This window comes from Lepidochelys kempii, chromosome 11 (assembly GCF_965140285.1).
Source record: "Lepidochelys kempii isolate rLepKem1 chromosome 11, rLepKem1.hap1, whole genome shotgun sequence".
NCBI lineage: Eukaryota > Metazoa > Chordata > Testudines > Cheloniidae > Lepidochelys > Lepidochelys kempii.
In genome coordinates, this window is record NC_136390.1 from 10,253,525 (window position 1) to 10,267,813 (window position 14,289).

The following is a 14,289-nucleotide window of genomic DNA, read 5'->3' on the forward strand; positions in this document are numbered from 1 at the left end:
TATATATGAGGGCAGGAATTAGTCCTAAATAAAAGCTTTCACTCAAATTGTATGATCAACAGTTGTTGTGACCTCCCATGCAACTATCGTCTTCTCCTCACTTCCTTATATTCCACACCATGGTGCGTTAGAAAGTTAATTAGTAAACAGTAAGGACCTGGTTTTCTTCTCTCGCCTATTTTACATCAGCATTATTCCGGATTTATATTTGTGTAGCTGAAAGAAGATTTGGGCCCAGTAGTACATCATGTTGTTTGCTGAATTTAAATTGCTATAGTAACTCCTCACTTAAAGTCGTCTCGGTTAATGTTGTTGCTGATCAAATAGGGAACATGCTCGTTTAAAGTTGTGCAATGCTCCCTTATAACGTTGTTTGGCAGCTACCTGCTTTGTCTACTGCTTGTAGGAAGAGCAGCCGGTTGCAACTAGCTGGTGGGGGCTTGGAACCAGGGTGGACTGGCAGCCCCCACATCAGCTCCCCGCTTCCCTAACTGCCCTGTGCGGCAGCCGCCCAGCAGGCTATCAATTGCCGGCGATTCAGCTGTCCCTCCCCTCACTGCTATGTGCTGCGCCTGCCCTCTGCCTTGGAGCTGCTCCCCGGAGCCTCTTGCTTGCTGTGCGGGGAGGAGAAGAGGGGAGCTAATGTCAGGGTGTCCCCCTCCCCCCTGCTTCTGCATTCCATTTACCCCATCTTCCATAGAGCAAGGTGGGACACATGACAGGGCTCAGGACGGAGGGAGCTTCCTGGCAGCAGCTGCCTTCTCAGGTTGCTAATCTGCTTAACAAGGCAGTATACTCGGAGTGGGTTCAGCGTACTTAAAGGGGCAATGTACATCTCTCTCTCACACAGTGTGTGTCTCTGCTCTCTGGCTGCCATGCTGTCTCCCCTCCCTCCATTCGTGCTGCCTTGTAGAGTGTGAGGCTACATTAATAACAATGAGTTAACCCTTGAGGGCTCAGCCAATTGCTAGTTCATCATTTAGCAGTAAGGCATTCCCTGGGAAATATCCCACCCTCTGACTTCACCACCTCAACCAAGCCTCACAATCGTCATTGCTGTGTACCAGTATTAAATTGTTAGTTTAAAACTTATACTGTGTGTGTGTTTGGAACCTAATACCTCCCCCACCCCCATTTACATGAATTCTTATGGGGGAATTGGATTCGCTTAACATCGTTTCGCTTAAAGTCGCATTTTTCAGGAACATAACTACAACGTTAAGCGAGGAGTTACTGTATTATATTTCAGAGTTTAGAGGTCTGCGTTCCCCACCCAAAGCCTTGATAGATATTTAACAACGGGGGAGAGGTTTTCAGTATGTTCATATGCAGAAGTACAAGGAAGTCAGTTTTTTTTATTATTCATCTAGCCAAATCAAACATTTGATTGTGTATGTTAAAGGGACCTTTAAATACCATGCCTTAGAGAAATGTTATAAGGTGTTCAACTTTGTGTAAGTTTTATTTGTAGTTTGTGTGTGATTATTGTATACAGAAAATTACTAGTAACCTGTTTCAGGATATGTGCCCCAGATAGCATTTTATATAATAAAAGCTTTAAATTTAAGAGCAGCTACTAACTTCAAAGCCAAAATATATGAAGGCTTTAGAGTAAAAGAACAGATACTAAACAATAACATACTATAACTGCAGTTTGGGAAGTCTTTGTTGGACTATTATCTTCATTAACTAAGGTGGAAAAGAAAAGGAGTTAAGAGAACTAAGATGTGAAATGTAAAAAAAAAAAAAATATAGGGACCAATGAGACTATTGTCTAAAATATTAAAATGTTTGTCTTATTAGCAATGAGACTGTTGTCTAAAATAAGCTACTTGTCTGACATTCTTTTACTGATTTTCTTTGGTGGGACAGTTTCAATGTGCTGCATTATTCTTTAACCAAGGGGAATTTTTGGGTGTACAGGCATATTAAGAAGAAACAAAAGGTCAAAGAAATCATCAGCACAATGTGAAACACTTAAAAGCAATGCATTATAATTTGTAGTTTAGGAACTCCAGGTTTAGACTTCAAATTTGGAAGAGTTGAGGAGTTATTAAATACTTCATTTTCTTTATTAGGTTAAATGGCTGATTTTCAGTTAAATTTCCTGACATGAGATTAAGATTAAATTTAAGGAAAGACACTAAACCTTGGATTATTAAAGAGAGACTCTTCTGATAGAATTGAGAGTGACTACAGACCTCACTGTTTTCAGCGTAAAACGTAGAACAAGGGCTGTTCAAAATTTTTGTGTCAATTATTTTTCAGTGGAAAATTTTATTATTATTATTTTATTATTATTTTTGCAAAAGTTTGCTATGAAAACTTTCAATTTTTCATCCCAAAAGTGAACATCTGAAAATGGAAGTATTTTGATTTGCAAATGTTGCCTCACGGAAGTTTTAATCTAGTTGCTAATTCTTCTCTATGAGTCTGGCTTCCTGACTAGACTTCATTTTCCATGCTGTACCCTTTCCCTCTCCAAGAGAGGAGTCTGTGGTGTATCTTGGGAGATGTAATCCAACCCTAGAACCCAGTGTGTACATGAGAATGGGAGCATGAGGCATCCTACCTGCAGCTCTGATGAGGCACTGAAGCAGCATTTCCAAATCAAAGTAAAATGGTTTTTTGCAGCTCAGTTTTTTTCGGTATTTGAATTTCCACCAAAATATTGATATTTTCCATGGAAAAATCAGACACAATTTTCAGCAGATGAAAACTCACGTTTTGATCAGCTGTACGTGGAACTCATTTCTTCAGTTTAGCTTTCCCACAGCCACAATAGAAGCCACGAATGAAGAAAGGTAGAAGACTGTGGTAGTAAAAGAGGGAGAACAAACAAGGCTGCTTCAGGGGAAGGAAGGCATTAGACTGCATGTGCCACGACAATATAAATGTTTAATAACAATGCATACCTTTTATATTGTAATGGTGGGGTTTTCTATTAGATATTCAGGAACTACAGGCATAAATATGGTGTAAATACTTAGCTAGCTAGAAAGAAAACTTGACATTCTTTTCAAGTAATGTCCCTGTGGATGCTCCACTTGTAGGTGCGGCAGTGCCCCCTGTGCCTGGGATCAGAAATCTTCATAAGCAGTGCTCGTCGGACTGCATGTGTGCACCTCCCCACTCTCGTGCTGTGCGCAGGATGTATATATAGCGCTGTGTGGTCCAACCGTCCACAGTTCCTTCTCTACTGCCTTTGATTTGGGACGGAAACCACAGCAGAGCCCACTTCTCCAATTCCCTTACTAGGTAGTGCTCTAGCTATTAGTGTAATGTATTTAGTGTCCTCTTCTCATTCTTTCTTTCTTCTATCTTTAAAAATTTTTTTGTTGTTGTTTTAACTTTACCTTCACAGTTATTTCATAGCTTAGGTTTCCGTTTCCCTGATTCCCGCCCTTCCCGACCAGGAAGCTTTTTCCTTCATCCTTATGCCCAGATCCCTCTGGTTTAAGAGATGCATTTCTTGTGGGGCTGCCTTCCTGGTAACAGACGGCCACCCGCAGTGCATTCGCTGTCTGGGAGAGGGACACGTTCCACAAAAGTGTTCCCACTGCCTTGGCCTGAAACCCAGAGTCAGAAAGACCGGGACATTAGATTAAAACGTCTCCTCATGGAGAAATCGCTGCAACTGGCATTGGACCCGGGCCTGGTTTCTTCCGCAGAGAGGTCTTCACATTCTGCCAGGTCATCTGCTGATCCTCACTCTCCATGTCCCCCGAAGAGAAAGTTTTCTCTTTCTCACTCAGATGAAAAGAAACGGGCTCCCTCCTCACACTTTGAGGCACAGCCCACGAGAACACCATTCCCAGCGAGGTCTGTTGCTTCAACATCATCTGATAAGGGGACACAGCTCCTGGGCCTGTTAGAATACCCTTGATACCGACGCAAAGAAACGATCTAAAGATCCTAACTGAGTGGACTTACAGCCCTCGGCACAGTTTCCCAACTCTGGGCAGTGAGATAGGCCAACTTCAGGAGCTATAGCAATGACAAAAATGCTGGCACTGGTGCTTTTCCAACACCAATAAAACAGTCAGCACCGGGCAAGAATCTGGCACCATCTTCAGATGATTCAGGAGAATACACTCTTCGTCACCGAGTCATACACTGGCACAGATGATGCTCTCTTCCCCCCGCCATCCCTCCAAGACTTTAGATATCCTAAAGATCTGCTAGAATCTGACACTTCTGAATCTTCACTCCTTCAGTGACCTCCCCCCACTTCCACCCTCCTCTCTGGACTCAAAACACTCCTCCCTTTCTCCACCTCCCTTCCCCAGTGATGAGGAGGAAGAGGAAGGCTCCATCGCTCCCTCATCTACCAGGCAAATCACACCTGCTCATCCTCATTATCCACAATCCACATCTGGTCCACAGTCTTGACATGGACCACCCTGGATGCAGCCACATTTTCCACTCCCCCAGCACTGGCCATATTGGGACCCTTAGACCATGTACAGGGCACAGTTTGGAAACCCTCCCAAGAAGCAAAGCTGGAGACCTATACCTCTTCCTTCTCCATTAGTTTCTCACCCTCCGGAGGTTGAACCCCTGCCTGTACCAACTAAAGAGGAGGAACAGGAAGAGGATTCTCCACCAGCACTACGTTTTTCGTCCTCTTCCTCTGACAAGGCTATCATGCCTCCACCTCCTACATCTGCTGACAATTTCAGACATTTTCAGGACTTATCACAGATTCCTTTGGAGGAAGTCAAGGACCAGCAGCATAAGCTGATTGATATATTCCACACATCCTCTTCCTTTAAGTTCACACTACCGATCAGTGAGGCTCTTCTCAATTCTTAGAAACTGCTCTGGCAGACCCGGCGTTCATCCCTCCAACCTGCAAATATGCTGACAAAAAATACTATGTTCCGGCGAAGGATGCGGAATTTCTATTCTCACCCCAAATTCTTTAGTGATTAATGCAGTGCAAGAGAGAGGCCGTCAATACCAATGGTATGTTAGTTATCCAGATGGGTTAGAAATGCCTAGACTTATTTGGACGCAAAGCATGTTCATCAGCCATGCTACAATTTAGAATCTCCAACTGAGCTCTCATGACTAAGTGTAATTACCTGAACTGCTCTAAATTGGAGGAACTCTGTCATGACCTGCTGGAGGCCAAGAAAGAGCAATTCCAGTTCTTAGTATCTGAAGGACACCTCCTAGCCTGTAAAGCCTTGCAAGCCTCTCTGCAGACACCACTGCCTGATCCATTGCAACTGCTGTGGTCATGAGGCATGCATCATGGCTCCACCTCCTTGGTTTTCCATAGGAGGTACAAACTGTGATAGAGGATGTACCTTTTGAGGGCCAGAAACTATTCTTGGGGTGCATGGATGATTCTCTGCACTCCCATAAAGACTCCCAAGTTACACTCCTATCTCTTGGCATTTACACGCCTGAGCCGAAGAGATGCCCGGGGAAATATTTCCTCCCGCGATCCTGACCACAGCAGTACCCCTCGATGGCACTGTGACGGCCAGAACCGAAGACAAAGATCTCCTACCAAATGTCGACAGACTGCTCCTTAAGGGGCTACCTGTCATGCACCCCCACCAAAGTAACACTTTTGAAGGTGTGGTCGAGACCTCGAGAAGCCTCCCCCTATTCCAGTCATTCCCACCATCTTCAACGTTCCACCAGTTTGGTGACTGACTAACTTAATTTTTCCCATCGTGGAGACTAATTACCTTGGACAAGTGGATTCTCAGGATAATCAAGGAAGGATACTCCATCCTCTTCCTATCTATTCCGCCCCGCCAACTCCCCTCCCCGTCTCTCTTCAAGGACCCCTCTCACTATTCCATTCTACAGGGAGAAATAAATCTTCATCTGCAACTGGGAACCATAGAACTGGTCCCTTCCCAGGAAATGGGACAGGGTTTCTACTCCACTGTTTCCTGATCCAGAAGAAATGTGGCAGCTGGTGACCCATCCTGGACCTTTGCAATCTAAACAAGTTTGTCAAACTGCAATGCTTCAAGATGGTTACCCTCTCCACTATTATCCCAGCAGTGGAACATTGGACAAGTTCTTAGCTCTCCAAGAAGCATACTTCCATATTACAATGTACCCCACCCACAGACGATATCTCCAATTCATTGTGGGCAACAACCACTACCAATACAAGGTACTGTCTTTCAGACTGTCCACAGCACCTCAGGTGTTCTCCAAGGTCCTTGTAGTAGTTGATGCCTACCTAAGGAAACAAGGAATCGTCATCTTCCCATACTTGGATGACTGTCTCCTCAAGGACCCATCCGAGACCAACATGCTCCGAGCTGTCCATATAACAGTAGACCTGTTCCTGAAGCCAGGTCTCCCTGTGAACCTAGAAAAGTCCACTTTAATGCTGGTACAACAACTGGAATTCATTGACGCACAGTTGGATGCCATACAAGCCAGAGCCTTCCTACCACCTCACAGATTTTTGGCTATAGTAAAACTGGTATCTAACATAGGAGTTGGGGAGCACATCTCCACAATCTCACAGTGCAGGGCAGATGGTTGTTGACTGAATCCACCCTATACATCAATCTCCTAAAACTATGAGCGGTCCGCAACACCTGCCAACATTTCCTCCCTCTACTGGTTATCCTGCACTGATATCCTCAGATAAACTGGTTGGTGCTTTCCAAACACTGGAAATGAAAATCCAGTTTCACAGTAATATGCAGTGATTAAATGTTCAATCAGGCATATAAGTTTGGCAGCTAATAAGTCCTTGAAGCAAACAAATATTTTTATTATTGGTGCTTTTAACCTTCTCTTGGCAGATCCCCATTGACCACTGCACAGAGAGTTCATCCTTCAAAGTTAATGTGCCTATGCTCTTTTCATTTAGGGACAGAGTTTTAGTTTTGGAAGCGATGCTAGCCAAACAGGGATGCAGGAAACACTGAAGAGTAACTTTCTGTAATTTACTGCCAGTTTTTTTTGTTTTGTTTTTTGTCTTGTTAAATTTATGAAGAAGAGCATCAGGCACAAAATACACTTATTTTTATATATAGAGATGTTTTTAAATATCTCCTGCTGCACTTTCCCAATTAACTTAATCTTAGAATACTGACAAAATAAAGAGTTTAAGAATTACTTTTTAAAAATGATTAAATGTCTCTCATTTTGGGGTTTACGCTGCTACGTAGTGTGGGAAGGAGGCTTGTTCTGAATAGGTGATACAACTTAGATTGTAAGCTCTTTTGGGCAAGGAGGGTCTTTTCTGTTTGTACAGCGCCTAGCACAATGGGTCCTTGTCCATGACTAGGGCTCCTAGGAGCTACAGTAATGTAAATAATAGATTACCCTACCCTAATTAAAATTATATTTTGTCAAAAAATGATACTGTGATGGTTATGTGAAAGCAAAATCTTTAAGAAAACCACTAGTTCATATTAAAAGGAAGTACATACATTAATATTTCTCTATTAATGTGTGTTTATTTTCCTAAAACACTACTTCTGAAATCACCCAATATTAGAAACACTAAATGACAAAAAGGTAAGCATCTGAGCCTCCCATTGTGTTTCTTTTTTCATCTTTTGGCCTCTATTCACATTTAGATCTGTAATGTGATTTTTTGTTTGTTTGTAACTAACTAGAGATGCAGCCACTTTTACTGGGTATATGAGACATTATCACGATTTAACTCGCAGTAGTACATAGGAACCACAATCAAAAATAAGGGGTCCACAGTACTCAGCATTGTACAGATAGGTAACAAAAAGACAAGTCCTACTCCAGTGAGCTCACAATCCTCTTGGCAGACAGGATGCAACAGGTGGAAAAAAACAGACAAATGGAATTGGGAATGGGCTGGGAGGATGAGGTAAACAATGAAATGCACAGAGTTTAGAAGAGAAGCCGAAATCTGAGCTCGCCGCTTGCCTAGCTAATGATGGACTGAAGTAATTTTTTGTTTTTGTTTTTTAGGCAACATGAGACATAGATTTAAGGGAAGTATTTAAGAGCATAAGGTGGTGGCTTTATGAATTTTAATAGGTTCTCTCGTGTCCACAAAATAGTTTTTCAGACATCACAACTATGTTTGTGCATCTGCCCCTCTATTTCCCCCCCCCCTTTTTACTATGCTACCAAACGGTAGTTGTACTCTGATGCATTCTGAGAAAATCTGGGTACTTATCCAATAGTGCCCTAGCCTTCATACACTCAATCCACCAGCTGTGTGGCATCAGCAGCACATGGGGCAATGTCCTCAGGGGTGTTCTACGGCAACGAAAACTGGGCAGAAGGCTGCCTAGCTAAACTGGTTATAAAACATGGAAGTCCTATTTATGTTGCAAAACAAAGTGTGCTGAGTCCATTACATGAAGACAGCCATGTTCCAGCCCCTGTCTCTTGGCACAGGCAAGACACTGTTTGCTGCCACGGCTATTAACAGTATTTTAATCAGGTAGTGTGAGGAGAGAGAGTATTTAGAACCAGCCATGGTAGTAATTAATTACTAACTCAGTTAAAAGTTGTAATTGGCAGGGCCTTACCTTATATGCTCCTTGGGCTGTGGACCTCTGTCTTTATCTGTCTTGGGTAGTTCTGAGTACACTGTCAGTGGTTGTAGTATGATATAATCTATACAGTTTAGGAACACTTAAGATGCTAATTGTGCACACATCAAAAAATGGTCATGTGTCTCTTTAACCTTGTCTACACTAGGAAAATTAGCTCTTGCTGCAACAGGTATCAGAAATGGGTGCCATTCAGTGGTGCGCAGTGAAATTGTTTAGGCATACAGCAACTTTTTAGATGACAGATGAAACAATTTATTTTCTAAAAACCTACCCCAAGCAATTAATAAACCAGATACATGTGTTTTGGCAAATACTAGTAGTCGAATATAATGAAAGCTGAGAATATACAAATATGTGATTATCTAACCTTTCTGTTGAAACTGAAAATCCACTCTTCTATCTTTTTTAAGAAACTCCAAGGTGTAGAAATCTGGTAAGCTGCGCAGATACATAAGCAATTCCCTTTTGATGATCACTCAAGCCAATTTGGACAGGCATTTGCTGTGCTGAGTGCTGTATGTGAATGTCTTAATGCACTTCGAAGCTGAAAAAGACTGTTCCATCGTGGCAGTAGAGTAGGGAATAGTCAGAATGAAGGCATCTGACTTGTTGACCTCAGACAAGCAAAGTATGTAAATCCAGCATATGAACAGTTCCATACAAGTCCAAATTCAACTTTCCCTTGGAGCTGTTCTGAGTTGTATACAGCAAACAGTTCGGAGTGCAACTGACTAATATAAAAAATACTGAGGTAACGTACTTGCAGAGATATGAGACTATCAACTGGAAAATGTGTATGGAGCTCCTTGAATCTTTTTGGAGAGATTCAGGTTTCTCTACACTTTCAAATCATACTGACATCTGTTTGCTGACATTGTCAGTAACCTCAAAGAAGAGACGCTTACATGTTGCTTGGCCTTCTCTTGCTCTCCTTTCCTGAGGTTCAAGTGCATCTTGCTCTGACAGCTCTTTCCCAAACTCATCAAAAGTTTGTCACTTTGGTGAATTTATTCTGTCTCACAAATCTGCTGAATACAAAACCCAGTATTGTCCATCTTGGTTTGAAGAACATCAAATAACTCTCCTGTCACTTCAAATATGTCACTCCAGAGGCAAAGAAGAAACATAAACTGAAAATCATCAAGCATGGTCAGGAAAGTCTTGGCTGAGGTGAAAGACAAGCATTCCAATCTGCTGGATTTTGCATTACACTTTTGAAGAGTTCGATCAGAGCTTCTTTGCTCTGCTTAACAGTTTATACAAGCCTTGAGTGAAAATTTCATCTTGTGGTACAAATAGAAGGCAGGCTTCATTTAGATACGTTTCAAAGAAGTTCAGCTTACTTTGGAGATCAAGAGAAAATTTTTTGAAAAGAATCAGTCATTCTCTGATACTGTATGCTGCAAAACTGAGGGCAGGATTTAAAAAATGAGCATAGCAATGAACAAGAAGTGCACAGGGGAACTTTTCACAAATGTGTTTCTGAAGTCCACTTATGTGACCTCCACTTACTGCTGCATCATCGTATGTCTGAGCTACCAACTTGTCACTGAATGTAAACTTCTGGCACACCATTTCAACATAGTGATAAAGGCCAGCCGCAGTTCAATTGTTGCTAACTTCAGGAAAACCAACCAAGCATTCTGTAGCATCACCATTCTTGCTCACATAATGCAGTATAGTCGAAAGCTGAGACTTATTGGCGATACCTGAGGTTTCGTCCAGTAAAATAACAAATGGCATTCCTCAATTTCTTTGACAATGACATTAAATTGGACATTAGTTACTGCTTTGAGGTCATTTTGAATTCTGTTTGATGTTCCCAAAAAAACAGTAGAGGTTTCCAGATGCTGCTTGAGTAAATGATTGAACTCACTGACTAATTCTAAGATTTTTACATAACTGCTCTGTCTCAGAGAATCATCTGATTTGTTATGCCCATGAAATGCCAGCTCTTGTTCTCCAAGATGACCTACAACGCAAATTAGTTGTTGTCAGAATCAGGCTATTTAGCAAATTATTTCATGTGTTGTCTCACAGCAGTTCTCTGTTGCTCATCTAAGTGAAGATCAGTGGAAGCTTGTCCCAATGTTTGTAACTGTATACAGGGTGCTAGGTGTTTCTGGCTATTTCATGATGTCTACATTTTGTACATTGTTAGGTCATTGTATCATGCCTTATTCCACGCTTTCTTTTCCTTGACAAAAAAGTAGACAGGGCCAGCATTATAGCTTGTTTTTGCACACCTACAGATCCATTCACATTTATACATTGCTTCGCTGAAATGTGATTTCATATCTTTTCCTGCTTTTCTGTAAGAACTCACTAATTGCAATTTTGGTTTTGACCATCCATTTACTATTTGTTTTAATTTAGTTACTTGCACTAAATTAACTAATTTTGTACTAAACTGATTAAGAGTTTAAGCCACTAGCTTTGGTCTATCACAGATGATTCGTTTGTACACTTGCATGCTTTGTATATTGTACTCTTGCAGTGGGAGTTCTCTCTGGCTTGGTCTCAGCTGTAGGATAGTACTGGTGAGGAAAACATAGTAACAGTGATCACTGCCATCCCCTTCCTGGGCATACTTGATATTCTCTTTATTTTCCACACTTGTGTTTTGCCATTAATGAGACACTATTCCAGCAACCTGCGTGGAACTTTAATCTATGCCTTCGGCTTTTACAGAGAAATAATGTTTTGTAAAGTGCTGGCTAGTCAGAGTATATGGTACAGAACAGAGAACAGAAGAACATAAGCATATAAAAAGACATTTTTCAAGGATGCACTTTAAAACAGGAAAAGGATCAGGTGTGCTAATGAAGTGGAAATAGTAGGGGGGACATCTTGGTTTTTAAGCACCATAAATATTTAAGTAGATTTTGTTTTAGAAAACAGTAAAGTTTCAAATTAATTATGTATATAACTATCTAGGGGCTTTGTTTAACATGGCAGTTGTGCATATAATTTGTCTATAGTGTGCTATATGAATTTCTATGTTCCTCTGTCAACAAGAAAATTTAACAGAACTTGGCTAGTGGCTACCACTGACTGACTGCTGCTTATCTTGGTCCCACTCTCCAGCACATACCTAATGTATTCAGTTACACATTTGCATGCCTGATGTTCCACAAAATGGCGTCCTCCACGCAGTGTTTTCTTGCATGTGTGGTACAAGCTAGGTCACACTGTGTGGAGGATTGATTTTAAAATGGCATCTTCCATGCTTGTTTGGGCAATGGGTCTGGACAGAATGGAACCACAGGCAGCTAGTTTTTCTGGGGCATACAGTGCATACATTGCATGCATGGATGGCACACCCCTGGTTCAACTGAACCAGGGCTGGACTTAGTTAACCGCACTGGTAGATAAGAACAAACAAGGTTCAGTTGTAGTTCATAAATGGTGAGTAAGCCCAGGATTTCTGCAAGTTTACAGAAAGGGGGTTTAGAGCAAGAAGCATTTATTAATATTTCTTATTTGCCTATTAGTATTTCAGCTGTTTTAAGTTTCATGTAATTGAATAATTTAGATTTTTTTTTTTCACTAGTCTGTGCTCCCTGTGACACAGAAATCCTGCCAAATGCAATGCTTTCTTTTGCTGTGAATTAACTACAAGTTGTATGGCCGTATAGATATGAAATGTATGGCCACATAAATATGAAATGTACAAGTGCTGTTTCATTGGATGTATGCCATATTTCATAAGGCTATCGAGATTTAACTCTTGTCAAGGTATATCCATTTTTCTTCTGTTTACTGATGACGGAAATGCATCATCATTAGTAGTTGGCAAGTGAAATTACAGCACTAAAGATGAAGTTGTTTCTGATCTAGCAGCTTCTCAATCCTGAATCACAGATTTGGAGGGAAAGATATTTAAGGAATCAATCAATTGTAACTTATTTTTTTAGAAATGTGTTCTACACACAACCTCTGACAACTTGATCTGAACACATCAAAAACTTCTCTTAGTTGCAAGTACTGCAAAGAAGGCAGATTTTTCTAGGGGAAAATTTATTTCTTCAAGGTGAAATGTAAATCTGCTTTATGAAAGAATCTAGCAAACCTCCCACCCCACTTCCCAAATCTCACTACTTCATTTAGTGTTCAAAAAACAATGTGTGGGGTCCATTTCTCCCTCTACATATGTAGTCCAGAGATTATTAGATTTCAGATCATGTTATTGCTTGACACTTCAATTGTGCATAATAAGGAACCTTCAGTATGAGCACCAGTGAAACTGTATAGTATTTTTCTTTTCTAAAGGTGCTTATGTATGATTGGCCCAGGTCCTGCAAAAGGTTGGAGCTTGAATATAGAGAGGTCTGTATTTTACAATGTGAAGTCATGGTTGATATCTGTAATAACAAAGCTTCATGGTTGTGTAGGTATTTATGAAAAAGATGGCATGTCAAGAAGCAGTTTCAGGCTGTATGTATGTGAATGTATTCAGCTTCATTCTTAGCATTATTGCTGCTTTATTTTTAAAAATTGTAATATATTACCATTTTTGTTTGTCTTAGGTCTCCGGGTAACAGTGTTGTTAACATCCTCTCTCATGGTGTTAGGAGCTGGCCTAAGATGTATACCACTGTCAGACCTAACAATAAGAAAAAAGTAAGTGGAGAATGAATATATATACATATATAATATATATATATATATATATATATATAGGCGTGTTTTAAATGTCCCTGTTTTTGCTGCTGTTCCAATGCACAGTAATGTCAACACAGGTTTTCCGTATCAGACTCTGATATGTAGAAATACCCATTTAATTTAAACTAGCTGTATTTAACACTTTCTTTGTTTCTCAGAATCGATTTTAGCATAATTCTTTTACATGGTATCTGAGGATTGCAAAGCACTTTATGAACTTCAGTTAATTAAGCCTCACAGCACCCCTTGAAGATAAGCATTAATCTTAGTTTTACATATGAGAAAACTGAGGTATAGAGAGGTTAAGAAACTTGCCCAAGATCATACAGTTAATTGTTCCACATGAAATAAAAATACAGTATTTATTTGCAAATGTTAAATAAGTAGCTTACATTTTACGTATTGGACTTCTGAGGTCAAACACTGAGGCAAATGAACTAATATGAAAGTGCCCCCTTGCATACAGTATATTACAATTGTCATTCCTAGAAAAATTATATTTTAAAATTACTTGCTTTCTATGTTTTTGAAACGTGTGCTTAGCACATGGGCAATGTCAGAGTTGGGAATAGAAAGTAGTACCTTAATAAAGTCACATAAATCCAAACTGTTCAGTTGTGCCTTTCTTTAGAATGTCTTGAATTTGGAAGCCTGTCCATAGTACTGGATAACAAGTCCTATTTTTATGGTCATGCTAAATGACCATTTGTTGTTCAGCCATCTTTATTTGTCTGTATTTAATACACTCTTGCCAATAAGAGGCAGCATAGTAATACATCTATACAATACATTTCTTTTTCTTTAGAAAAGTATAGTAGCATTGACTTTTGAGTATTTGTGTGTGTGTGTGTGTGTATCTTACTATCTAGAAAAGAAGTTAATTTTAAATGATTTTTTGGTCTGGAAGTGTCTCCTTGCTTTAGAAACTCAGTGGTGTGTTTAACTTCATGTCTCTTTGCTTTCAATAATAGGAACAGGACAGTTGACTTTCTCTAGGACCACATGTATTTGCTCTTTGTGGATCATTCAGCAGAGAACAATGAAATAAAAGGAACTTTTTTAATTCTCCTAGCCTTGCTCCTGA

At 40.4% G+C, this 14,289-nt stretch overlaps 1 protein-coding gene across 3 annotated transcripts in view; it reads left to right on the plus strand.

Moving 5' to 3' along the window:
- SLC49A4 (solute carrier family 49 member 4) overlaps positions 1-14,289 on the plus strand; it is a 188,019-nt gene that overhangs the window by 51,552 nt on the left and 122,178 nt on the right. For all 3 annotated transcript variants that reach the window (XM_073305107.2, XM_073305106.2, XM_073305105.2), the window contains exon 2: positions 13,070-13,163. In XM_073305107.2, the coding sequence (XP_073161208.1) occupies positions 13,070-13,163 (94 nt within the window). The remainder of the gene's footprint in view (positions 1-13,069; positions 13,164-14,289) is intronic.